Source organism: Lolium rigidum, chromosome 2 (assembly GCF_022539505.1).
Source record: "Lolium rigidum isolate FL_2022 chromosome 2, APGP_CSIRO_Lrig_0.1, whole genome shotgun sequence".
Lineage (NCBI taxonomy): Eukaryota > Viridiplantae > Streptophyta > Magnoliopsida > Poales > Poaceae > Lolium > Lolium rigidum.
In genome coordinates, this window is record NC_061509.1 from 102,743,234 (window position 1) to 102,771,056 (window position 27,823).

The following is a 27,823-nucleotide window of genomic DNA, read 5'->3' on the forward strand; positions in this document are numbered from 1 at the left end:
TCCTCTTCATAGTCCGGCCATTTGAATAGCCGGGGACAAAGCCGTGAGTACTTCAAAGTACTCGCAAACTAATACTAATGTAAGTACTAACATTTCTAGTAAGGGGGATGCTAAGCTCTAGTTTCTTTTGCATAAAGCCAATTTTAGTTCACAAACATTTTAGTAAACAACTCTTCATGTGCTAACTAACTCAAGTAGGGACATTAGTGTCATCCCCACAACTCGAGTTGTGTTTTCAAGTCACCAATTCAATTTCAAATCACAAGTCACCCTTCACATGTCACATTTTTGAAAAGTTCGATGACGGAACAGTATGGCCTTTCCAACCGTCCATAACCGTGGACGCGGCTATTCGAATAGTTCTACACTCTGCAGAGGTCGTACACTTGTGCCACAACATTTGCAATAATCCGTCGGGGTTAATCGGTCCTCGATTTATCACACTCCGTGTGCGGACTACCAACCATAACCTTTCACTTACATACCCTAGTATAGGCATCTCTCCCCATGAGCTTGGCCTCCCGGTGAAGACAAAGCGTCGGCTGGGAAGCGCACGAGGCTTGGGCCGGACATTCACCTCAACTCACGTCATTTCTTATCATTGCTTTTGTTGTAGAGGCAGCCTCCAGCATAACCCCGATGACGCTTGTTTAGAGGGAACCCATACTAAGGTACATAAACTTCTAGTTAAGCCTTTACCCATAATCAGGTATTGTGGGGGTACTTGCAAAATTGGGATGGTATCGCATCCGAACCCAACCATCAGTTTTGGTAAAATTCACCAAGTCATTCACAAGTCATATTCACCTTCAAAATCTTTCAATAGAATGACTCCTCATTCCAAGGTTTTCAAAGTCATTTCACACACACAAATTCCCATCTAGCATAACCAATTTCGATTTAGCACTAGCATCTAGGTATGAGGGGTGCTAAATAATTTGCTTTGCTTCTAGACTAACTTTGATACTCTTGTACTAATCCAAGACTAACCCAGTGAATCATGAATCAAAAGGTACTTTGATAAGACAAAAGTAAATAAAGCTTGTAAGGTAAAACTGGGACATAGGATCATAAGCATAAATTTAAAGGGAGTAATGCCTTGCTCATGGTGAGCTTTGCACTTTGCAAGAGTATTATCTTGCAACAATAGAACTTGCAAAGGTGTTAGCTTGCAAGAGTATAGCTTGCCTTGGTGGTTGAGGTGATCAAAGTGGTCTCCTTCTCCTTGAAAGTAGACTTCCTCCTCCTCTTGATACTCCTCGGTACTAGCGTCTAAAATACGAAATACGGGGTACAATCACCAAACAATTCATTGGCTATTCTAAAGATCACATGTATTCACACAAACTATTCTATTCACACAATTAATACAATTTAGTGCATTGGTGGTCTTGCTTGAGGAAAATAATTTCCTCTCATTTCATATGTACATGATAGTTTCCATATAGTTCTTGAGACATAATTTCCTCTCATTGAATCTTCTTTAAGATTTAATTTCTCAAACAATTACTCATGAATTCAGGTTGTCCTAAGTCAACCATTCAGCATCATCATTTGAGAAAATGATTTAAATGAGGCAGAGATACCTCATACTATTTAATACTTCTACAAATGATTTAAAATCTCCAAATATTTCATATGAGAGCATTTAACCAGGGGTCCAAACTTCATATGAAGGTACTTGGGACCAGATTTAAATGAAGTGAAACACCTCATATACTTTACACAAATTAAACTAGCATCACACATTACTATTAAGTGGGTAGATGTGTTGTTTTTCTTATTTAAGAAAAATAATTTCCTCTTATACTAATTAAGGTGTTACCTTTAATTGTTTAGAGAAATAATTTCCTCTCATTATCTTATTATGATTTAATTTCTTTCATGAATAATATATGACCTAGGTTGACTAAGTCAACCTCTTCATACTCATCATTTAAGAAAATGATTTAAATGAGGTGAAGCACCTCATACAATTTAATCCTAATATGGTAAAGATTTAATATCATCAAACAATTCATATGAGACCTAAATGACCAGAGTCTCTACCTCCTTTTGAATTGTTCATGACAAGATTTAAATGAGAGAAAACTCCCATGTGATTTATTAATAGTTTTAGACAATATCTTTGACTAGAAATAGCCATATAATCCTTTAATTAAGCTAGACCATGATCATTCAAAATAAGCATGGCATATTGTTGCGAAACAATTAGTACAAGTGAAATGTGTGTTATAGGAGTTGGAATTAACTTAAAAGCATTTTTGGTTGATTTTTAATAATTATTCTAAGGAAGAAAAGTCCCTGCCTTGTTTATTTTCCTACTTTATTTCTATAATATATCTAAGGTTCAATCCAGTGGCATTGTGTAGATAAAATCCTAAGCTGTCCAAATATATAAAATTTGTAAAATTTGGCCAAGTAGATTTATCCCTATTAAATTTCAAAGTTAACATCAGATTGCATATTTCATTTATTTTGGATTTTTGAATTTGAAACGTGGGTGGCGGGAAATAAACGGGACTGTGCCAAGCGAGAGGGAAATGGGCCGGCCCGGTTTCGCAGCGGGCCGGCTGACAAGGTGGGGGCCACCTGTCCGTGAGTCTTAACTAGCGAATCGGTACGGGGAGATGCCGGCCGTGCGATTAGAAAGAAGATCGACGGCCGTGGTGCGTCGTCGTCGACGGTGAGAGGCGGACTTGCGGCGACGGCGGTAGGGGGTCGGCGAGCTCGTCGGAGCTCCGGCGGTCGTCGGAGATGTGCGCGAGGGACCGTGTCGTCGATGAGGAGGCGCACGGAAGCGGTTGCGTCGCCTAAGGTGGTCTCCTTCTCCGGCGTGCTCCGTGTACTGCGGCGGCGGCGGCGAGCTTGCAATTCGAGCGGTGGAGTGGCTAATCGATCCAATTGAAGTGGCGAGAGAGCTGTGGTGAGGTGAGGAAGAGAGGGCGTGCTCGGTTTGGTGGGAGGAGCCCTCGCTTTATAGCAGTGAGGAGAGGCCGCGAGTGCTGGGAAGGTCGACGATGGCGACGACGTTCTGAGGCGCGAAGGGGCAGGGTGATGGGGGCGCAAGGTAGGCGACTGCTAGGCGGTCGTGTGAGCGTCAACGGCGCGGTAGGGTAGGGTGTACGTTGGTCGCGCGCGCGCGTGTACTGACGCGGCCGCGGCGGGCGGGCGTGTCCTTTCCGGCGACGGCGGGCGCGGGGAGGTGACGCCAGCTTGTCCGGCGGGCTCCGCGTGTCGTGACGGGTACCCTGGCGAGCGGAGGCGGTCGGGGTACGGCGGAGTACGGCGAGACAACGCGTGGCCGGTGACGTCCGCGGCGTGTACTGGCGCGACGTCATCGGCATCCTGGAAGATCTGGGCGCGCGATTTCCGGCGATGGTCGGCGTCCTCCTCGACAACGGCGTTCATAGGCAGGTGTAGGGAGGTGAGGTGGAGGTACTCGGACACCAAGGCCGGGGTTGGAGAGGAAGGGGAAGAGAGGGGTGCGGCATGGTGGTGGCATGGCCGGCATGGCCATGTCCTTGCCTCCTTAGGGTTTCTCCTTGGGTTCCTACACATGCATGAGTTAGAGAGGGAACCGAGGGGACAGGTTAGAGTAGCTTGGGGTAGTTGGTTTGGCCACAACATCATTTTAAATAGAGTTTGCAATTATTCCATATTTTCCCAAATCTATTTCTTGCAAATTTTGGTTGAGCTCATATGGTTGCACAATTTGAAAGTGGTGAGTTTGGTTAAGTTGTATAAGACCAGAGACAAACATGTGTGGTGGTAGTATTCATTTTGAAGAAGATTTGCAAAATCTCAAAAGTGAGATGATCTTGTTTTCATTCTCGGGTTCCATCTTGGCACCACATTTCTGGTCAACCTAGTCAACTCTAGCCCTGGTGGTCAACACCAACATTGTTCACCATCACTTGGTCTTGGATGAGGTGGCCTTAGTTGACCAAGTCTGGTTTAGGAATAACAAGATAAGGAGGGGCAAAGTGGTGAAGAAAATAAAAAGGTGACATATGACCATTATCATATGTGTGAAGGTTTTGAGATTTTCTTTGGTTTGATTTTTGTTTCTTTGATGCAATTGTTTTGGTTTAGCCTATATAAGTATTCTACAAGCAAGAGATCCAGCAATGGTGGCCTTTGGTGAAGATTTGCAAAATTGGCCTTATGTGTATGTGAGTGAAATTGGGATTTTCTCCCTATTTGATTTCTCTCCATTTGATTTGACTTTTATTGACTCTAATGTGATTCTTATTAGTTTAGAAACATTTTAAAACCATTGAAACCATCTCAAAAGGTTTTGTTCAAAGGTTTGCAAAAATGGCCATAACACCTAAGAGGTGAGGTGTCAAATTTTATTATTCTTGTAAATTGTTCCTCTTGCTTTACTTGGGAATGAATTAGGGTTAATTTAGCATTAGATTAGGTTTGGAGAAGGTTTCACATCATTTGGTCAAGGTTTAAAGTCATAGGTCAAAGTTGGATGAAATGGCTATGTGTCACATATGTCTCTATGCACATGTTGCATTTGAGTTTTAATTTGACTTGGCTTGACCCAAATGGTGTTGTTAAGTGTTGAAATGGTATATAGGAGTGATCCCCCCACTCACATCAAGTCCTAGGGTCAAGATTCCCAAATTCACAAATTTGCTAGTTTACTCTCATATGCCTTTATGGCATTTTTAGTTTCTTTTTATTTTCTTTGAAAACCACTTGAATTAGGTTTGGTAAGCACTAGGTAAGGGTTATGAAGGTTTTCCAAACCTCTACACAAGGTTGAAAAGCTTAGGGTAAAGTTTCACAAAAATAGCCATAGGCACATATGCCTCTTTCTTATTTAAGATCACCTCTTTTTATTTTGGTTTTTCAAAGATTTGTGACAAGAGGGATGAGGTTTTGGGTTTAGTGAGGTTCACAATGGTTCACCACCATTTAGCAAAAATAATAAGGGTAGGGTTCAAGATTTATCTATTTGGGCTATATGCCCACATATGTCTTTTCTTTTATTTTTGGTTTCTCAAAATAGATCCAAATGATTTTTGAGAAGGTTAGGGTTTAAGGTTTTTCTTATTTGATTTCTTTCTCTTTTATTTTATTTGGTTGGTGATCTCCACTTGATCACTTTAGGGTTTTAGGGTTTAGCACATAAGCATAATAACACTCATCATGGCAAAACACAAATACTAGGTATGAGCACTATGCATAGCACCCAATGTAAGAAAAGTTTTTGTTGGTTCTCATTTTTGGAAAAAGGAAATTCATTTTCTCTTTGTTTTGAAATTTGGGGTGTTACACAACCTGATCACAACCTGTACGTGTTTGCATCTCTTTTCCCCCTTTAGCCTGACTCCTGTCACTGCCCGGTATAAGAACAACGAGAAGAGGGACGAAGCAGAAAATAGAGTCCAAACTGGCAGACATGCGGCAAGCATTGGCTCAATACCACCCTGGATCGAGTCGGCCGGATAAAGAGATAGTTCCAATAGTTTGAGATTCAAATTGAGATGGTTTGGGAGTTAAAATTTGAAGTAGGCCTCACATTGTTCAGGATTGAAAGTGGACTTTTTTTTCTTTCGCTGTAGAAATATATGGATAGTGTGCTTGCCAAAATTTAAGAACTAAGAATATGGGTTGAGGTTTTGGTGGCATGCCAGTAGATACATGTACTATGCAACCCCATCCCCAGTGGAAGGAAAGCAAAAGTATGACGCAAATAAAAAATCTATGTAACAAAAAATAAGAACCTGGCCATAAAAAAAATCCAAGAGTTCACTATTGAGGCTTAACACCAATTTTCTATGGAAATTCAAATGATCCTTCTAACATGTCACAGAAAATGGTTCTGGAGATAAATCAAGAGTATCTCCTAGAAATTCTCATAAAAGGTGCTACAATTTATGCAGAAATCTCAGATATTGTTCATCTGCAGCGTAAGAAATGTTTTACCACTGGATTCATGTCATAAGAAGGTGGCTCAAGGATGAACTCTTCATTTCTAGCCTCACCATTCACAACTAGTTTTCCTTTATGGACCTGCAGCATGATAGGTAACGAAACATTAAGATTTTATTTTGAGAATGTTCTGCTGTTTCCATGAGAAGTAACAACTCCAAAATAAAATTTTCAATCCCACGCAGCAATTAAATTTGTACTGACTTATAATAAAAGAAAATCACTTTAGTTTGAGCTACCGAGATGACTTTCTTCTAATGTGCATTCTGTTTATATTTTCTAATCCTTATCTGTGCTCCATGTCTGACTACTCAAGTTTGCAGATATGCAGTTATGCTCCAATTCTCAATTTGCATGAACTACAACCTGAACGCAACGCTCATTGACTGGTGGCATATCGCTAAGCAGAGCACCCCAAAGCCAATGCACAAAGGCCTTGCACAGCCCTACTCATTCCTTCGATGATCTGGAAGCACCGCAACGACTGCGTCTTCGACAGAGCTCAGCCCTCAGTTAACACCTTGGTCGCTAGGATCAAAGACGAGGCTACTCTGTGGGCTAGGCCAGTGCCCTGGACCTACGGGCCATCCTGCCACCAACATGGGATTTCCACTGATTTTCTCTTTTTGGCCCTTTAACCTCCTAGGAGGATTGTAACTTAAAACTCTGCTTTTTCAATGAAATGAAAGGGCTTCTGCATTTTATCATGGAAAAAAGAACCTGGACCCTGCTAGGTTCTGCAACATGAAAATATTTTCCCATATTGGGTATGGTTACTTTGTGATTCTTTGGTGTTACTTATTCAAATTATTCACCTAGCTTAGCATGTTTTAATCTAATTAAGAAGCGAAAAGATGTGGAAGTCATCAAATTGTTTCTTGGCAGCACTTTGGTTTATATACAAGATGGCTTTGATTTTCTACAAAATGAATAGAATCAAGATTACTGTGACTGTGAGTAATGAATACCTCCACTGAATACTAAACGCAACTGGTGAATTAAAGCAGCAGTTCCCTCAAAAAAAAAATTAAAGCAGCAGTCGGGACTGTTTCCTGGTCATACTGATATCATCCTAACCAGTTGGCTGGAAAACTTTTTTCAAATTTAAAGGGGAAAACACTGCATACAGGATTTAATGGATAGAAAACAAATAAGGACTACATCACTGAAGAGATGTATGTATTCACCTAAAAGTTAGTTTCTGGTTCTGAAACTAACCTCAACAATATCTCCCGCCCTGGCAACTACTCTTTTGATGAAAACGTCATTATCAGTATACCCGACCTCCTGAACAGGAAGAGTGACAATTTTATATCAGGAAACAGTGTCATCTGGAAAAACTGTACAAGAGGACGACCTGTAAGTACCTGTAGCACGGGCGGGCTTTTGAAGATTACGATATCATTTACACAAGGTTTCCTGAAGTAGTATGTAACCTGAGAAATATTGGAATTGGTAAATCTATGCAATGAAGTGAATAGAAAATTGTCTTAGTTGGTGAAATTTCAAATATATCCAACATAAACAAGAATATAAAGAATGAAGGTGTAAAGGTGCCGTATTGGTCTATTGAATTATCTTGCATATTTGGAAGAACTAGATCACACTACGTGCTGCTCTACGAACTCCTAAGAGGCCAGAACATGCTGTCAGGATGACCGCATGTACTTTGGACTAAGGATAAGCTAAAGCTAAGCGCAATTGCAGAAGATGCTTACTTCCAAGACATCTGCGGATGTTTTATATGTAGTAAATAGCTATCACATATTTTTCGACCAATCACAATATGGTCAAAGTATGCTAAGTGAATTATATCCCAGAGCAAATAGCTTCATCTCAGAACTTCTATATTGCCCACAGGAGATACACATAACATATGTGAAGCATAATACTATATTAGTTAACTCGGGAGATGATTTGTTCTTACATATGGCATTCATACAGAATTATAATTTCAGTCCTGCCACAAAAAAGAAAATTTCAGATCTGTTAGTTTGAATTCCTAGCTAAAGAAATTATCACTGGGTATATATAGTCCATATTATATTTGAATTTGTGAAGATATCATCCAATAATACAAAGTCCTGCCATTGACTGCAAGTCTAGTATCCCAATGTGCATTTACATGGTATCATAAAGCACCCATCCTGAGTTAACATAAGATGAAGCTCAAGCGAACATATGAAGTCTTGTTGAACTTTACACGTAGAAACTATTACTTGTTGGTGTTCAAAATTCCAATGGGTAATACTTAAGCTTGAGAAAGCCTTTTTTTCCTGCAGCCTGGAAACTAATTATGAAATACGTAGCATATATTAGCAGATGACTGTTAATATGCACCGTATCATTTTACAAAGATGGAACTCCCCAGCTTATCAATCTCTTAAGCAAATTTGAGCCCTTTATCAGAAAAAACAAACAGCTCACCTCAATTTCCGACAAAAACTAAGTGTGAGGGAAATGAGATGAAGAACTTATGTCTATGTTCATTTGTTCAGCATAGTAATGGTATACCGCATACATCCTGAATAATTCCCATCCCTCTCGTACAGAAAATGAGCCAGAAGAAAACTTATATGTCCTAATTGTCAATATGTGAGACAAGAACCATTAACAAAACAAAACAGAAAATTTAGCAGCAGTTCTTGACAAGCTACGACAAATTTGCAATGTTGACACTAGATGGGATTATCAGACATAGTACGGCATTCAAGCAATCAGAGTTCCAAGTTCAACCAGAACCCATCGCACAGTTTAAAAAATGAGGAAAAGAGTAGAATGACGCAAACGAGGAGAAAAAACAGCCGACGCTGCCCATGAGCTCCACACCTAATTCTAGCAAACGAGGCCAACTCATGCCAAAAATTTGAAGGCGCCACTTTTACAAAAATGCAAGTTACGAAGGGGGGACGGACCTTCTCGGCGACGATGCGGTCGCCGACGTCGTAGGTAGGGAACATGGAGAGCGAGGGGATGAACCGTGGCTCGGCGACGAAGGAGCGGAAGGCAAGGGAGATGGCAATGGCCGCGATGACCGTCTTCGCGTCTTCCGTCGTCACGTTAAGCCACTCCGGCAGCAGTCCCTTATCCTCCCCCTCCTCGTCGCCGTCCCCTCCACCCCCACCGCCGTCCCCTCCTCCGCCGCCGCCACCGTCGGGTCCCACGGGCGGCGCTTCGGTCGGTGTTCTCGGGGCGGAGCGGACTCGCCTTCTGAGGCGGAGGTGCGGGACGCTTCGGGCATTGCTGCGGGGGAAGGCGGCGGTGGCCGAGATGGGGTTGTGGAGGGGAGGTTTCGGGGAGGGTTTGAGGAGGCAGGCAGCGGCCGGAGTCTGCGAGGTGGCCGGGAAGAAGCGGACGGAGGACATGGTTGCGGAGGCAGCCGGAAGAGAAGGCGCCGCGCAGCTCGCCGGCGTCCGCCTCGGCCGATGTGGCTGTGGGTTGGGGATAAGCCTAGTGGCGGGGAAGGTAGGCGTTTGGAGGGGTGCAATGAACTTTGTTTGACTTTTTTTTTTCTCTTCTTCAGTCTTTCGAATTTGTAGTGGTCAAAGAAACCGCAAACCACAAATGAAGCATGGTAGCCTTTTTCAATTTCTAAATCTAGTTTCAAAAACTCTAGAACAAAAATGATAGGTGTGCATAACGTTGAACTCTACCAACGTGCCAAATCTCAATTCAAAATTTGTTATATCTAGGCTACACCCAAATGACAAATTTGACAATTTTCAAGTTTTGAAAATATGCTCCTTTTACCACACCCTTTGTCATTTTTCTCAGCCTAAAATATAATGAATTTCAGAGTGGTTTCTTGCACATTAGTAGACTTCATCAGTATCTAGGATTTTTGTTCTGATCTATTTTGAAACTTTCATATGCCATTTTATTTATTTGAAAAAATGGGCTCCTGGAGCTCGCGAGCCATTTATCTCCTCTCTAAAAAAAACCTAACTTCTAGCTGATCTTGGGGAAAAAGTGGTATTTGAAAGGCTAGAGGTGAGTTTGGTTGCTCCCATGGGTTTTTTTTTTCTGTTTTTCGTTTCGGCCCGGTATTGGTCATGCGGTCATGCCCTAAGTGCTGCATAAGGGAAAAAAAATGTCTTGGTGTTGTTTTTAAACTTCGATTGGATGTCAATGAACTCCTATGCAACATGAAGGCACCATTTTTTCCTAGATTGTTTGGTTGGACAGAATTCGGGTTTTTAGGCTAGGCTGATGCAATGCACTTTATTTCCTGCGCCTAAAGTGGTTAGCTTGTTGTTATTATCTATAGGTTAGCGAAGGGGTGAGTGATGATTCCTTTTGTTGTTCCTTGTCCTTGCGGTCCAGGGATAGGGATTGCTTGGCCAATTACTGTCAACACCCGGATTTTTAAGTTCAGATGCCTATTATGTCCTACATCGCAATCCCAGGAAGATTGTTGTTGCGAGACATAACAGTTGATATCATAAGTCATCATTCATTACAAACCATAGTCGTCTTACAAATTCCGATCTCATGGTCCAATATTACACAAATAGTCGATCTAATGATCAACGAACACATTACATAGCGGAAGCGTAGTAGTAGTGGACTATCTAATCCACATGCCAATGCTTGACGTTAGAAGATACTCCTAGTTGTCGTAGACGTCCTGCTGGTCATCGTCTTGATACTGCGGTTCTTCTTCATATTCTGGCCATTGGAATAGCCAGGGACACAGCCGTGAGTACTTTAAGTACTCGCAAACTAATACCAGTATAAGTACTAATAATTTTAGTAATGGGGTGCTAAGCTCTAGGTTTATTTGCATAAAGCCAATTTTAGTTCACAAGCATTTGATAAAAGACTCTTCATTTGCTAATTAACTCAAGTGGGAACATTAGTGTCATTCCCACAACTCAGTTGTGATTCAAGTCAAGTCACCATTCAAATCATCCATCATTTTCAAGAAAACATCTGACAATGGTACAGTATGGCCTTTCCAATCGTCCGTAACCGTGGACACGGCTATTCGAATAGGTTTACACTCTGCAGAGGTTGCACACTCGTGCCACAATATTTGATTACATCCGTCAGGGATAACCCTGAATCATCGTAACTCAGTACGCGGATCATCAACCATAACCTTTCACTTACATACCCTAGTATAGGTACCTCTCCCCATGAGCTTGGCCTCTCAGTGAAGACAAACCGCCAACCTGGGAACTGCACAGGGCTTGGGCCGTACATTCACCTCATTTCACATCATTTCACTTTCAACGGAGGCAACCTCGGCATAACCCCTATGATGCTTGTTCAGAGGGAACCCATACTAAGATGCATAAACTTCCAGTTAAGCCCTACCCATAATCAGGTATTGTGGGGGTACTCAAAAATTGGAAAGGTATCGCATCCAAACCAACCATCAGTTTTTATCAAATTCACCAAGTCATTCAAGTCACATTCACCTTCAAAATCTTTCAATAGAATGACTCATCATTCCAAGGTTTTCAAAGTCATTTCACTTCACAAGTTCCCATCTAGAGTAGTCAATTTTATTTGTTAGCACTAGCAACTAGTCATGAGGGGTGCTATCTAGCTTATAAAGCTTTTAGGCTAAGTTTGATGCTCTTGTAACTTTCTAAACTTAGACCAAAGTTAACTATAAAAGGAAACTTTGATAAACAAAATAAAAGCTTGCAAGGTAAAAACTTGGGATTGGATTCATTGAACATAAAGTAAAGTGGAATGGTGCCTTGCTCTAATAGAGCTTTGCACTTGCAAGAATATTAGCTTGCCTTGGTTGGTGTACTGATCAAAGTGGTCTTCCTCTTCCTGGAAGTAGACCTCCTCCTCCTGGTACTCCTCGGTACTAGCGTCTAAAAACGGATACGAGGTAACAATCACCAATCAAAGCTTAAGAGCTAGACTAAACACACACAAGGTTCATACAAGCTAATCTATCACCACCACATTGCTAGGTTGACTTTGTTTTCTTCTTAAGAAAAAAATAATTTCCTCTCATTACAAATATTGAATTAGGGTTTCTATTTAGTTCCTTGAGGAAATAATTTCCTCTCATTGAATCTTGTTAAGATTTAATCTCCTCAAATAAATAATTAATGTATGAATCCATGTTGACCAAGGTCAATAATTCATAATTATCATTTGGGAAAATGATTTAAATGAGGTAGAGTACCTCATGCAATTTAACACTAACTTAATCATAATTTAACATCATCAACTAATTCAACATGAGATGATGTAGACCATGGTCACTACCTCATGTTAAGTTACTTGAGACAAGATTTAAATGAGAGAAACCTCTCATAAGATTTAACAAATAGTTTTGGACAATATCATTAGACTAGAAATAGCCATAGAGCCATTATTTCATCTAGACCATGATCACACAAAGTCACCATGTGATATTTTTACATAAACATGTACTGTAGGTGAAATGTGATTTATGAGAGTTGAAATCAACTCAAAAGCATTTTTGGTTGATTTTTAATAATTGTTTGAAGTTGCAAAAGTCCCTGTCTTGTTATTTTAGTCACATTAATTATACAAAGAATCTCATGATGAGACCAGTGGGGTTGGATAGATCTTTTTACTAGCTTTCCAACCATATGCAATTCATCAAATTTGGTTTAGCCAATTTGATTCTATTTAAATTTGAAAAAGCATCTGAGAGCTATTTTGATTTAAATCCAAAAATCGAATTTGAATTTCTGGGCCGCGCGAGAAACGTTACTGGGCCGAAACGATTCAAACGAGAGGAAGCCAGCCCACCATGTGTCTCGCACACGTGGGCTGCCTGACATGGTGGCTCCACCTGTCAGCCTCACTTAACTACCGAAACGGTACGCGTCTGTCTGCGCCGCGCGATTAGAAATCGATCCAACGGATCCCATTCATCATCGTCGACGGCGAGAGGAGCTCACTGGCGCAGCGCAGGTGGGGGGTCGAAGGCTCACCGGCGGCGCGGCGATCGTCGGAGAAGTGCTGCGGCGGCGTTGTAGACGGCGGTGAGGCTCCTGGAACAAACGGCAGCTCCGGGGGTGGCTTCTGGCGTCTCCTCCTTCTGCGGCGGCGTCACGGGCAGCGATGGAGCAATTGGAGGGCGGCGGTGGCTAATGTCGAGGGGCGAGTGGCTGAGGAGGGTCAGTGAGGAGAGGGGAAGGTGCTGGTGTGGTGAGTTGAGCGAGGGGAGCTCTCTATTTATAGCGGCGGAGGGGAGCAGGGTGCTGCGGCGAGGTCGAGCATGGTGTCGTGGTTACAGCGAGCTAGCGAGCTAGGCGAGGGCGCGGCGCTGTTCAGCGTGTCCAGGCGGTCCTCCTGTCGGCAACGGCGCGGCTGGGCGGTGCCTATTTTGGTCGGGAGGTTGTGGTGTGCTGCGCACCCGTGGCGGAAGACTTTTCCTTCTCCGGCGACAGCGGGCGCTGGTCGGGGAGAGGAGGATGTCCGCGGTGTTCCTGGTGCAGTGGTGCGTCGCAGGGCAGAAGAGGGGGTCCGGGGGAGGTCTGCAGCTTCGGGGCGACGCGTGCCTGTGGGGCGCTCCGTCGTGCACACGTCGACGTGGCCATGCCGACCTTGGTGTGACTGGGCGTCGTGGGCGCGTGCTTGTCTGGGCTGTGTCGTGCTCCTTTCGGCCAACGGCGAGTACCAGCGTGTTCAAGGGACCAAGGTGGAGCAGAATGGCATGGTGGGCAAGGCTAGAGAGGAGGTGAGTGAGGGATAGCATGTTTCATGGGGAACATGGCCGGCATGGCATGGCATTGCCATGTCTAGCCCTTTCTAGGTTGGCAAGCTAGTGGCATTGGTGCTGGAGGGGACCAGGGAACAAGGCTTGAGCAAGTGGTGTTCAAAGTTTGGCCAAACACTATTTCAAATAGTGAATTTGGATTTGGTTTGATTTTGCTCACCATGTGTTTGTAAAAATGGCCGCATGAAATGAAGTTTGAAAATTTTGAATGAAACTTGGTGGACTTGCTTCATGTGATCAAAGACACACAATGGTGGTGGTGGTGTGCAAAATTAAAATGGTTTGTGAAAATCTCAAAATGGCACTAACTAGAATCTGTTAAAAAGTTCCAACTTTGCTTGAGCATAACTTTTGATCTAGCAAGAATTTGTAGGGGTGTGCTTTACCAAAGTTGTTCACCTGGATGTGGTCTTGGATGAGGTGCAAAGAGTTGTATTTGTTTGGTTTGAAAATCTTTTAATACAGAGGCTCAAAGTAGGCATCAGGATAAAAATGGCAGTTTTGACCATTAGTGCATGTGAGCATAATTTGATTTCAAATTTGATTTGATGTGAGTTTCTTTGATTCCAAAAGTGTTTATAACTGTTTAGTAACATTCTCCAACCAGTGGTGCAAGCCAAAATGGTCTAGGTTGAAGATTTGCAAAAATGGCATAAACCATATGTGAGGGTTTTGGGATTTTTTTCTATTTTATTTCTTTTCTCCCTCTTTGATTTTCTTTGTGATCTTCAAAGGATCAAGTTAGGGTTTTAGGTGGTAGCACAAGCACACAAACACTCATCATGGCAATCACACAAAGAATTGGGTATGAGCACTATGCATATCCCATGTGTTAATAAAAGTTTTTGTTGGTTCTAAATTTTGAGTAATTGAAAATCTTCTTCTTCATTGATTTGAAATTTGGGATGTTACAATTACTCCCACAGAGACCCGATGGGTTACCTTGCACCTCTATGTGGTGAGCTTACCATCTACAAATTGAGTGTTTAGTGTCTTCCATGTGATCACAAAGGATTAGAACAACAGCAAATACACAATCCACAACACCAGACCAAGGAGGATGAAGTCCTTGAGCGGTTGAGCTTACCACCTTTGCCATGACCTGCGATGTAAGGAACGCCATGAACTGCGGTCTTCTGAGCGGCATTACGTGCGATCTCCGGAACAACATAGTAGCCAGACTACTACGATAAGAACTCGAAGTAAAACTTTTCCGACTCCTCTCTAGTCTTATGCCCTTTGTGGAGGTTGTGCTCGTAACCGTCACTTGTGGGCTGACATCCTCCAATGACTTGTAGACTCCTGGAACTCTCATGTAGTACACCATGTACAAATTATATTTTATCAAGACAGAACATATGAAACATAAGGAACATACAATGACAAATAATGTTTAAAACACAAGCTAAGCAACATAAGCATGCATGATCATATAGGAAAAAGCAACAAAAGTTCAATCTACCAGCTAGTGTGTTTGTACTAACGATCAAACCAAGTACTATTGTGTCATCCTGCCACCAAATCAAAAGAGGGTCTAATCCTACCACCGCAATTCGTCATCATGTGAGGGGTTAGCATATGCCACCTCACATAACATACATGCCTTGTCGTAAGTGTTCATCAAATCCTAGCTACTTCAAAACGTACAACCACCACCATCATCATCAACATCATCATTATGCATGCATCACCACCATCCCATCACCAGAGAGCACTACACATAGTAGTGCATTGCCAGGTAGGTCCTAAGCCAGAGCTACATGTGGTCCTCTGCCATCTAAACAAAGCCATTATCATGGGCCCTGTCGTTGAAGAGGTGTCTTAGATCCACCATCAGACCTTAGGGTTGAACCCAACAACATGCTTGACAGTGAAGTAGAGGGTTGGGTGCACATCGGGAGGGGAAACATTGGTGATGGGGACCGCCACCGCTTCCACGGCCTCGGTCATGAAGGTAGTGTGGACCGCGTCTTCCTATCCCAAGACCAACATCTTCCTCGTCCTACCAGGGATCAACAAATGCAGCACCAACAGAAGAACTAGGAGCAGCAACACTAGTACCAACACCTGGAGAAGGAACCTAACCATAGTCATCTTCACGACAGTCTTGGAGTCTTGGGTATCTATGTACTCACGGAAATGTGTACCCAGAGGCTAATTGGAGCCCATGGCATACCTTTCGGTGGCAAGACCGAAGGAGAATATCTGTTGCATCTAGGTGTAGTTGGCAATTAGCTTGTTTAGGTACTCGACATCCTTGGGGTGTTTCTAATACATGTGACAGGTTAGAAGATTAGTAAATCTGACAAGGTGTAAACAGGTGACAAGTGTTAGTACGGAGACATGACCTCAGTAGTGTTCATCCTCCAGGATAATGGTATGAGTGTCATCCCAGCCGACACCACTTAGGTCTCTCAGCTTGGAGATATGGATCCAACTATGTCTCCACTTACGCATGTGGTTGTACACCTGCTACAATTACACCTCCGAGCCACAATACTTGAACACCTTCTTGGCAACATTGTTCAAGTGCACCTCCTTGAACCCCTTTTCTGTCCTCATGCCGGCTCTTGATGATGTCACAAATCATGTTGAGGACGAAGGTTGACATGGGCAACTTCATAGTGCCCTTCACCCACTTCAAGCCCCATGTGTTGTGGTCTTTACATGCCTTTATCGCCTTCTTTCTAGCAAGCATGGCAGCAGCAAGCTTCTCATGCTGGTCCACTACAATAGAACTACAACACTATAATGGACAAGAAGAACTACATCATTGAGAAGAACTACACAAAGTAGAAGCTACCGACATCACACATGAAACAATGTAAAACTATCATACGTCCACAAACTCTGTGATCTATCGGTACATCATGAACATCATTCCCAACAAGCAATATGACCCATATATAGGGCCTCAGGCTCGCCGCTTAGGTGAAGTTATTTTCCAGTGAGCCAAGCGGTAATATAAAGAGTTCAAATATGTGGGAAGTGACAAAATTAATAAAAACAATACAGCGTGACCGATTGGATCCTACTTTCGGTTTTTTTCAGAAACACGTAGTATTCCTGCAAATTAATAAAAAAATTATTTAAAAAAATAGCAGAAAACTGCAGCTGTTTTGGTGACCACATTTAGTCGAGTAAATTCTGGCTAATAACTCCTACCTCCCTTATCAACTTTTTATAGCTTCATCAACCTTTTCCAATTATCTTGACATTTGACTGGCCTGTACGCCACCTGCCAGTTCGCAAAGCCAAATGCCCTGACTTCATTGCATCCCGAACACCTAGCATTCACAACCACAAGCCTTGCCCCACAGACACCTGACCTGCATTCGCGGACAGACCGTCAGATTGCAAGCTTCATCGCCCTAGTAATGTTTGTCTGATTCAAATGCACTGTACTTAAGTGAAAACAAACTAGCATCCACAACCACAAACCTTGCCCTCAACCACAAGCCTTGCCCTCACTAATGTATTAAACAATATTGAAGAGATAAATATTTACAGCGCGTCAGGAGCAACTTCACCTCTGATTGTTCATCACCGCTACTATATCGTCCCAGAATATATCCTAATTTTTGGCCTAATACTTCTTCTGATGATTGATTCAACATCAAGTGAAATTCTAGCTTTCCCTAGAATCAGCTCTTTACTATCCTGACCCCGGGGATTTTCCGGGACATTGAACCCCAGATTTAGAAGCTTTCCCAAACACCTTCTGGCCAGGAAAAGGCGTAGCAAAGATTTTTGGGAAGACTTGTCAGCATGTGTTTGTAGCTCTTGTACACCTTCTGTAATCTTGATGCCATGCACAAGTTACAACCATTGAGCCAAAAGACGGCCTTCCTCTGGCATATCAACATGCATTTGCTCTTTAGCAAGTTCCACATCCGTTTGCACAATATTGTGGCGTCCAAAAACTAAACATTTAGCATTCTCAGTGCCAACTGCCAAGGTTCAGACAGTAGTCATTTAGCACTGAAATACATTGACAAGATAATGTATTGAGGTTCCAATAAGTGCACATATGATGGACTGAGTGAGAGAAATGGTCGAACAATATTTCTGAAAGGGTATTACCGGCAGTTATATATCTCACTGTGCTTGACATTTCTTTTTTGCAAAGATTGAGCCATCATAAATATGAAGTGTATCCCCCACCAAGTGGTACTCTTGGATGAAATACGGCTTCGATTGATAGGCTAGGACAGCATCGGAAGCCAACACTCTGATAAAAAAGAAGAATCTTAGCACAAGGGTAGTAAAGCTTCTCTGACAGAAATTAACCCATGAAATCATGAATGCACCATTTACTAATGCTTCGTTTGGATGTTTGCATTGGAGGGATTGGCATTGTATTGGGTTGAATATCTAATACCTAAGATATTGATATTGAGAGCGAATGCCAATATTTCTGTTTGGATGTGTTACATATTTGGAACCTGACTAAATATTGAAGTTCAATGACAAATGTTGTTTGGATGGTAAAAATGATGAATTGCAGTTCTACGAATTTCAATCATTATACAATGTACGCAATATTCAGTCCTTATTTTTATCTAAATCTGTGTTTAAGTATTGAAGGCAGGAGGTAGTAGCTCAATTTGGTTTAAGCTAAATCCTAGTACTGTATATGTCGGGTGTGGTAGCTGATCACAGCAAGGGATTATCACGTTGGAGCTTGCCATGCTGAAGACCAGGTTGATGGGGACATCATGCGGAACTGCGCGAGGATGTGCCCAGCTTCCCGCCATGCCGAGAAGAAGAAACCTCGCTGGGCGCTGGCACGGAACCACCATCCACCGCGCAGCTTGGGAAAGAGGGGCGAAGGGGATGACGGCACCGTTCCAAGCCGCAGAAAGAGGGCGAGAGGCCGGAGTACCTGTGCCACCGCCACCGGCGCTAGGTTTCCATGTGCGAGCTTTGCGAGCGGAGAGAGGAGAGATGTCGCTCGGTATGTGTCGAAGCGGTACAGACCGAATACACAGCGATGTCTAGGCTAACCCCTCGACATTTGCTCTGCTCTTTTTCTGCCGTTGGACCGGTTCCTAGATATCGAGCCCGAATGTCAGGCTTCAATACACAGACCTGCCAAACAGCTGAGATTCGGTATTCAGGACTCACACCTCCCGAATATCTGATATCTAGGATCAAAGTAAACATCCAAACGAACCGTAAGGGAACGTAAAATGGCTGTTGGTTGAAGCCATCCTGAAATTGGAGATACCACATCGGATTTGAGTTGGAAGGGAGAGAAGATATGTCGTCGTCAATCTAGAAGGCATGCACATGAAATGATGATGTAGCCCACATGAAATGATGAACATAATAGTACATCAGTAAGAGAAAACATACCAAGCCTACTCCTCGTCCATCAATATATTCCACATTGTCTCTCGTTTTCGTCGCTTCTTCCGTCCAGTTCCTCATCAACGGCCTTGATAACGTCAATGGTGAACCAATTGGGCGCACTTTCTCATAGTAAATATATTGCATATGTTGGTACAACAGCTATACGCCTTCATACACTGCTGGATTTTTTTAAGAGAATGGACGTGGTGAGGAGAAATATACCTGCAGCAGGGCTAGGTTGCCGCAGGGCCATTGCACCATCTCATGTCCACTTCCGAGTTTCTTTATATTATTAATCAAAAAAGCACGTGTGAAACCATTGAAGTTCAATTTCTTCATACGTTTTCACGTACTTAACAATTGCCCAGTACTCCAACGGAACTGTTGCGGTGGACTTTGGTGCAAGAACTGTACCAAGGGTCACAAGAACACCTCGGCTAATCCGCTCTTGATGGTGTCCGCGATCAATCCATCAATACTCAGACTTCCGGAGGACTTGTTCAGAAAATGAGATGGTACCTCATTCATAGCAAATTCCCCATCCTCAAAAAGGATGGTGTCAATATCCAGCCCATCTACTGATTTGTCTTTCAGACCAAAAAAAATTCTCCACGTCGACTCCTTTTACAGTAATCGCGGGTTGATCTTCTTGCAAATTGAATTTTTCGGACTCTGCATCAAATCCTTAATCATGTGGGTCAGGATAGACCTTCGTGGACTTATACATTTCATGTGAAGCAAGCATTCTAAATCAGCGTCAGCGAGTTTACATCGTTGAGCTGATGTCATTCGTGTTACAAAGCCCACCCAACAATCCACATTGCAAACACCAATTTCCAACATTCTGTTCATAAAAACGAGTAGATAAATGTCAAAATTTGTGTGCAAGCATAATGTCATACAACATAATTTCTAAAGTATAATGTATGTTACATATGAAAGGAATATTTTCTTAGATCATAATTCTATCCACTATCTTTATCAAAGCAATTATTTGCGTTGAACAAAATTTTCCACTATCTTGAGATAGTGGATAGAATTATGATCTAAGAAAATATTTCTTTCATATGTAACATACATTATACTTTAGAAATTATGTTGCATGACATTATGCTTGCACACAAATTTTGACATTTATCTGTTCGTTTTTATGAACAGAATGTTGAAAATTGGTGTTTGTTATGTGGATTGTTGGGTGGGCTTTGTAACACGAATGACATCAGCTCAGCGATGTAAACTCGCTGACGCTGATTTAGAATGCTTGCTTCACATGAAATGTATAAGTCCACGAAGGTCTATCCTGACCCACATGATTAAGGCATTTGATGCATAGTCCGAAAAATTCAATTTGCAAGAAGATCAACCCGCGACTACTGTAAAAGGAGTCGACGTGGAGGAAATTTTTGGTCTGAAAGACAAATCAGTAGATGGGCTGGATATTGACACCATCCTTTTTGAGGATGGGGAATTTGCTATGAATGAGGTACCATCTCATTTTCTGAACAAGTCCTCCGGAAGTCTGAGTATTGATGGATTGATCGCGGACGCCATCAAGAGCGGATTAGCCAACGATGACTTCCTTCGCAGAGTTGTTCTTGTGGCCCTTGGTACAGTTCTTGCACCAAAGTCCACCGCCAATTGTTAAGTACGCGAAACATATGAACAAATTGAACTTCAATGGTTTCACACGTGCTTTTTTGATTAATAATATAAAGAAACTCGGAAGTGGACATGAGATGGTGCAATGGCCCTGCGGCAACCTAGCCCTGCTGCAGGTATATTTCTCCTCACCACGTCCATTCTCTTTAAAAAATCCAGCAATGTATAAAGACGTATAACTGTTGTACCAACATATGCAATATATTTACTATGAGAAAGTGCGCCCAATTGGTTCACCATTGACGTCATCAAGGTCGTTGATGAGGAACTGGACGGACGAAGCTGCGAAAAAGAGAGACAATGTGGAATACATTGATGGACGAGGAGTAGGCTTGGTATGTTTTCTCTTACTAATGTACTATTATGTTCATCATTTCATGTGGACTACATCATCATTTCATGGGCATGCCTTCTAGATTGACGACGACATACCTTTTGCCTTAGCTAACAGAAAATCTCTTAGCTTTGAAGGGAAAACGTTTTTACCCTGTTACCACATTCCCTATGCACATGTGTGAATCATCTACTTGCCTACTGAATCGTGAGGCTACTGATTTTTCTATTAGTTTTACTCACGGTAATAGATGGCAGAATAATATTATATGCTAGGAATCAGTAAGGATTTTGTGCTCTGGCCAATTTTGAGAAACGTGGCCGATTCTTATCTTATTTTATGATGACCTCTAATACACAAAATTTCAATACGCTCAAATTCAAGCATCTGGAATTTCACAAAATCTTAAAATCAGCTGCTCTTTCCAGGTCAAGTCAAAGGCAATAATTTGTCTCGCTTGCCATGCATTAGTTAATATGTCATATATTCTTGCTGCATCAAAAGGATAGATAAATAAGACAACTTTTTAAAATATAGAACATCTTGAAACAAGTCGAAACTACAGGCAGGGAGACAAATAAAGTTTTTGGATATGAGTGGACACTTACCGGTATGCTCAATATGTCACCTTGAGAATTGGTCAGCACTGGCAGTGTTCGTCTTGCAGAAGCTGGAATAGATCTCAGCACCTCAAGAGCTTTCGTTGCTGATAATTGCAAATAATTAGAGTGATTCAGGAGCTCATCGTCCTTCAATTTCTCACTGGAAACTTTTGAGACATTCTGGTTCTCCTCCACTGAGCCAATTCTAGAAACTTCAGCAAGGAACAACCAATCGGTATCAAACATGTGACGAACTGCGAGACTTCCATCTTGATTCACTGCACAATGCTGGCATATCCCTTTTTGACTGTCATATGAACATATTCCATTTGGAACAGCTTCCAAAGTATTCCATGTAATCAAGAACCTGCTCATAAAGTGACATGTTTCGCCAGGCCAGAGCCAAAGAACTTTCACATCAGGAAAGCTTGTTTTCCCCAAGTATTGCTCCTCATATTTATGTTCTGTTGTTCTTATAAATTTCTGATGTTCTTCTGTTTGCAGGTTGAGGAGCTTTTCGAACGAAAAATCACCTATAATATTGAGATCCTTTGCTCTATTCAGAACATCAGTAGAGGATTCATGACTCAAAAAAGGTATGCTTGAGCACTGTAGAAATTGGTTAGAGTATAAGCGCGCTTCAAGTGCTACATGATCAATTTCAGGTACCGGTGGTGGCTGTTCTTCATAGGAACACTTGTAGGACATCTCACCAGAAAATGACTCCAGCAAGTCAGCAGAGCAACAGACTAGTATTTTTGTACTTTTAGACCTTGGAAAAGTGCAAATGTAACAACCAGCTACAGTAAGGGCACCCTGCATGAGATTAAAGTATTAATTGATGAATGGACAGGGTCTTCTTATGATAGCAAGGCGTATTAATTATGCACCAGAGAGGCACAAATACACACGGAGCCCAATAGTATTTCAAAGAGAATATATTACACATTGTGTACCGCTGCATATTTCATTTTGTTAGAAAATATTGGAACTTCGATTAAATCATGTAACATCCCTATTTTCTCAATTTTTTAAAACTAAAACCTTATTTGAATTAAATATTTAGTTTTTCAATTTTAGGGGTGAAGTCCCGAGTCAAAATATACTTCTACCCGAGAGGGGGAGAGACACTTCACCCCTAAAATTCAAAAATCAAATATTTAATTCAAGTTTGATTTAATTCAAATTAAACCCAAATTCTAAAACACCAAGTTAAGCTTATTTATTCAAATGTAACACAGCAATTTTCTCGGGAGGTTTTATTTCTCAAAAGTTTATAACAGACAAAATTAGGATGTTACAATTTACAAATTCTTAGATATATAATAGGATAGTCCCGCCAGGATCACAAGTCCCAAGTGTTTTTTTAAAGGGAGACTATGCACGAAGCCACGAACCAAGCCCAGCTCACTTCTTTTACAAGTCTCAACTCACCCTTCCTGGTTCACACCAAAAACAGCAGCTGAAAATAAACTTTCCTACTTGATGGCCCACCCTTTCTTGACAATGCATATGTGCTTCTTTAGCAATAATTGTTTTAAACTTGATTCATTTAACAACACAAGGTAAAAATCAACACATGTGGCTCACTGCAAAAGTTTGCAAGACGATACTGAAATAAGTAAGAAAGAACCTTGCAAGGTGTATTACGAATGTAGTCTATGAACAATCGAGTAGCTCTTCCACGGATCGGCCTGTGCCTCTGTGAAACAAACTACAAATAACTGAATATTAGTATCCCATCCCACAAACAATCTGACCAATGAAAAACTTTAATGATAACATTTAGATGGTACATGTTAGAACTAAATACAAAGAAACCATGATGAATCTAACATGTACCTGTAATACGCATGCCAAATATTGTGAAAGACAAAGATCATCAACATTTTGTGGGTCAAGTTTTTTAAGGTCAATGACAGCGTACCCGTACTGCAACACAACAAAAGAATGTTAAGGGGAAAATAGTGAGTCTAATGAAGTTACCAATCAGAAGGTACTATGAGACTTCAAATCCAAGTACAGAAGAAGCGCAAACCTCGGTTATTGTGACAGACTGCTTGATGGCCATATTGCAGGCATTGCTGACACACACTCGTGTCAACCGGCATGCATAGATCAGTTTCTGAAGTTCTGATTGAAAGGCACCTGAAGATAAAAAAAGGCACTTGTCAGATAAATGAATATCTTTGCATTTCTATAATAAGGCATATGTGAAACATGTCTGCAAGCAGGTAGATCGGGCACTAGTGGTGGATCTTGATGTTAGTCATGTAAGCCACTAAGCCTTTCTAACTCTGCTCGCAACTTCAGGCGTTCTGAAATTTGAAGCATCTTGGACCCTTTTTTCCTTTTATGCTTCTGATAAATAACTCTACTCCATCCCCTATAATTCCCACTAACTCTAGCTCTAACTCACATTGAAGTAATTATGCTGTTGTTTGACCAAAATATTCTATAACCACCTTAAACGAGCAAGATTAGCTTAAGTAGTATGTTCTCCTAGTTAGAGTCCATTGTGTCACCGAGATGCGGACACGCTTCACTATTAAGTATTTTGATTTATTGTTCGGAGTAGAATCGGACCCAGGCAAGAGACATAAAATAATTTTGAATTTTATTCTGATTTCAAGGAGATAATGCAACTCCATTCAGTGAGCATTATTATTCAACTATTCAAGGGGGTTACAAAATTGTGGATGAGCAATGGGCCAAGTTTGTTCCATTAACCAAGCATTACTTAATCATAATTAGTTGTGCGGAAACACAAGACTCAAAACTCAGATGGAATTTACCAAGTCTAAATTGTAAGAAACTACGAATGCTCGGCCAAACTCCATTTATCAAATGTTTGTGGGCAGCATGAGTTGATAATATAGTTGATTGTTACAAAAATGAGATGTACATCTCATGACAAGCATCTTCCTCACACGATATGTCATTTTGAAATAAAATAGAAACAGAGGATCATCAAAACAAAAGACATGGACTATAAAAACGAAACAAGAGTGGCAGCATAAGCGCAATTGCAAACCATCTGGGGATAAACATCTCAAAGATGCCCGAATTCGGTTCCTAGCATACTGCATACTATTATTTGTTGGATCTTCAACCCACAAATGATTACTTCCTTGACATATCTGTGGAGAATGATTTACACATTAGTAACACCACATAAAATTGCTATATAAAACAACTGACATCTCAAATCACTTGAGATGCACATCCAAGTTTTTCCTAAAAAAAGCTTTATGCCCAACATTGGAGAGAAAGCTTTAGTCCCCACACATATTATCAAGCCTTGATTCTCCTTAGGATGTTGTCCGTCATATGTGTAACAAACTAACAATACAACTCAGTCAAGATAGGCTGACTAGATGAACTCTGCAAATGAAAGGCTGGGTAAAATGTCTGTCTAAAGATGAAAATTTGAGCCTGATCTATCTGAATAACCCTCTCTTTTCTATCAATGCATCGAAACACAAAGCTTTTTGCATTTTCGCGAAAAAAATTGTGCGTTTGTGTTACTTACTTGAGTTGGTAAACTTCACATCTAAACCTCCTAAATTTGCACAAGTGGTCAACAAAGTCTTAAATATATTTGACATGTGAAGATATCTAGAACTTTTCAATCTGTCCAATGGCATGTGAAAAGCTTCATCAACTTATCAACTTCAAATATAATGAAATTCATTGATTTTGAAATGTGATCACATGATAAAAGGTTGTTTAGCTTAAGTGTCATCGATCCTTAGTTACAGTAAGAATATGAATTGGACCTTCTTTATACAAATTTATTGACTCTGGTTAAATGAATTGCTGATTCCAAAAACATGAGATGAGATCAAAAGCTTACTTTATACATGTCATTTTTCGAAAATTCAAGCATGGGCCGAACAAGAAGGATTCCGTAACGACAAAAATTATGTCCATCATATTTCAAATTAGGTGCAAACAATTGGGAGACAAAGGCTGTGCCAGCAAGACCCAAAACTCCGCTGTTGCGAGATAATCTCAAAACAAAGAGCTCTGCCTGCAGTTAGAAGATGAATTCATTCAGACAGAATTATATAATCCGCAGTGGCAATGAATGACAAGTATAGATCATAAAAACATAAAGATGAAATCATACATGAGATTTATTGATCTTCAGACAGCAAAACGATGTTAAACTATAAAACTGAAGGACTATTGTGTGTTGGCTCCAAACCATTCATCCATTCAATCAAATATCCATGCAAATTTAAGTCGGAAATTAAGTGTGCAAATCAAGATCAAGATACAGCAGTACATGAATGCACAATAGCAACTCTAGTTCACTATATACAAACTCTAACACGAATTGTACTAGCATAAGAGGAAATTCCGAAATTGTTGTGCGCATCACTATATCAACAAGTGTCATTGAGTTTGATGTTCGTTAATACTAAGAAGTAGCTCCTTGTGAATGTGTACATCTTCCCCATCCAAACAAAAAATGAACACATCTTCATTTCAACAGACCTGGTCATCAGAGTGATGTGCAATAAGTAAGACTCCTATTTGTTGCTTTATACAAATGTCCAATAGTTTTTGGTACCTGAATTTATAAAAACATGTTACATGAGGCTTTATTAAAACGGACTAAGATGTTCAGCATTTGCTGATAAACTGGCACAGAGAAGCAAAAGGGCACACACTACAGTAGGTGAATATAGGTGAATATTCCCCAAAGAACACAACAATCATCTCCATCACGTCCGTATACTAACAGATTTACATATTTTAATGGTCAGTGTGCAACATGTCACTCTTTAGTACTTCAAATCTTTCTTGGCAAGAGGACACATGTGACCTGGGTCAGGACAGCCACTTAGCCACCACAGCGCTATAACAATGATGCTGAAGAAATTTTAGTTACATATATACCTTAAGAAACTGCGTGATTCTGTTACAGCTAATGAAATGTTGAGTAAAAACGTTGTGTCTTAGCAGACGCCACAACTGAAGACTACTTGGCCAACAATAGGGTTTTATACTAAAACAGTACCGATGTGCTGAATATTCTAAAGCTTTCATGCTTCTGTAGCACACATGTATGTGCATATCTGGATGCCGTTGACAAAGAACACGAAACATTACATGGAAAAGTAAAATATCGGATTGAACTTCAGGTGGTCCCCTCCCTCACCGTTGAGGGTTCAAAGAAAAAATAGCGGAACTAACTCTAATTACAATGTTTCTAACATATAAATAACCAGATGCACAGAGTTTGCATCTGATTAAAAAATTCTTATATGAAAAAACAGGCAGACGAAAATACCTCATTTCACGGGCCGCCTCTTGCAGATGCCCAAGATTTGGCCGCCCATTTGGCCACTCACATGTAGCAATCTCACACATGACACCTACAACAAAATCGTAACACCTCAAGATTCTAACATCGTATTTAAAGGCTTATGCATATGCAGCCAAGGAATCAAATCCGGCTCTAAGTGTCACCGGCTCATCATGCTCATTTTCAATGTATGCAGGTTCTTTGTGACCTAGTTTTTATTCAGAAGTATAGGAGGAGAAATTAAATATGTAGCAGGAGGGCGAATCTCGTCTAATTTATTAATGTTATATGTATCCGTGTTTTTATTCTTTCTTCAGTTAAGGAATTTAACTTACACAAGTTATAAGCTTACCCATGGCGTGCACCCGGGCACGCACTAGCTGCGCCTCCTGGGCGCTCTCTAGCCGCAGCCCATGGTCGACCACGACCCCGAGGAGCCCTTCCACGAACCCCGGGGCGACGGATCCCTTGTCCTCGGACTTCCTCTCCACCGCCTTCTTCCAAGCCGCCGCGAGCACGCAGAGCGCCATGGAGTCCGGCCCGCCGGAGACCCCAACCGCTGCAAGAAAGAGGGGGTCTGAGGTAGGAGAAGCACTGAAGAATAAGGCACTTGTAGCGAGTGGAGGCGGCGTACCAATGCGGTGGTGGGGATGGATGCCAGCGAGGGCCATGCGGCGGGCGAAGGATTCGTGGTACGGGGCGGAGGAGACGGGGGAATAGGTGCAGCGGCATCGTAAGAGGCGGCGGATGGGGAGGCGGGGTGAGGGGAAGGGGCGGCGGGAGAAGAGGAGCATCGCCGGAGTTGAGAGTGGGCGAGAAAGATAACGGGAGGGTTTTTCTTCCCTTACTTGCCAATTACAGGCTTCAACGGGCCACCCAAG

General features: G+C 41.6%; 2 protein-coding genes and 1 long non-coding RNA gene across 4 annotated transcripts; all 3 read right to left on the reverse strand.

The window, feature by feature from the left end:
- Positions 1 to 860: 860 nt before the first annotated feature.
- On the reverse strand, positions 861 to 9,400 carry LOC124689996 (chloroplast processing peptidase-like). Its single transcript, XM_047223443.1, has 6 exons — positions 8,868 to 9,400; positions 7,320 to 7,388; positions 7,171 to 7,239; positions 5,947 to 6,033; positions 1,230 to 1,272; positions 861 to 880 (listed from the first exon to the last, which is right to left on the reverse strand). Exons 1-6 carry the CDS (start codon positions 9,315 to 9,317, stop codon positions 861 to 863), a joined length of 738 nt encoding a protein of 245 aa, XP_047079399.1. The 5' UTR covers positions 9,318 to 9,400.
- A 7,253-nt stretch (positions 9,401 to 16,653) lies between these two features.
- LOC124692176 lies at positions 16,654 to 17,232 on the reverse strand. Of its 2 annotated transcripts, XR_006999379.1 has the most exons (3): positions 17,117 to 17,232; positions 16,841 to 17,004; positions 16,654 to 16,741 (listed from the first exon to the last, which is right to left on the reverse strand). It is a non-coding gene; the product is annotated as an uncharacterized LOC124692176 (long non-coding RNA). The 2 variants fall into 2 exon arrangements; XR_006999378.1 differs by having other exon boundaries at positions 16,654 to 17,004.
- A 140-nt stretch (positions 17,233 to 17,372) lies between these two features.
- Positions 17,373 to 27,736, reverse strand: LOC124692174. Its single transcript, XM_047225499.1, has 12 exons — positions 27,577 to 27,736; positions 27,295 to 27,501; positions 26,928 to 27,012; positions 26,129 to 26,204; positions 25,482 to 25,658; positions 24,660 to 24,765; positions 23,664 to 23,773; positions 23,468 to 23,557; positions 23,259 to 23,339; positions 21,632 to 22,441; positions 17,759 to 17,906; positions 17,373 to 17,656 (listed from the first exon to the last, which is right to left on the reverse strand). Exons 1-11 carry the CDS (start codon positions 27,734 to 27,736, stop codon positions 17,814 to 17,816), a joined length of 1,995 nt encoding a protein of 664 aa, XP_047081455.1. The 3' UTR covers positions 17,373 to 17,656; positions 17,759 to 17,813.
- Positions 27,737 to 27,823: the final 87 nt, after the last annotated feature.

Bases quoted from the DNA above. Each gene is read 5' to 3' on its own strand.
- LOC124689996 (XM_047223443.1), bottom strand. From the start codon at position 9,317: ATGTCCTCCGTCCGCTTCTTCCCGGCCACCTCGCAGACTCCGGCCGCT. The intron at 6,034-7,170 runs GTTAGTTTCAGA...ATCATGCTGCAG, and splicing joins GGGCGGGAGATATTGTTGAG to GTCCATAAAGGAAAACTAGT. The intron at 881-1,229 runs TCAAGGAGAAGG...TGGTTATGCTAG, and splicing joins GAGGAGGAGGAAGTCTACTT to ATGGGAATTTGTGTGTGTGA.
- LOC124692174 (XM_047225499.1), bottom strand. From the start codon at position 27,736: ATGCTCCTCTTCTCCCGCCGCCCCTTCCCCTCACCCCGCCTCCCCATC. The intron at 23,558-23,663 runs GTTTGCGCTTCT...GTTGTGTTGCAG, and splicing joins AGTCTGTCACAATAACCGAG to TACGGGTACGCTGTCATTGA. The intron at 23,340-23,467 runs GTACATGTTAGA...AGTTATTTGTAG, and splicing joins ATTTGGCATGCGTATTACAG to TTTGTTTCACAGAGGCACAG.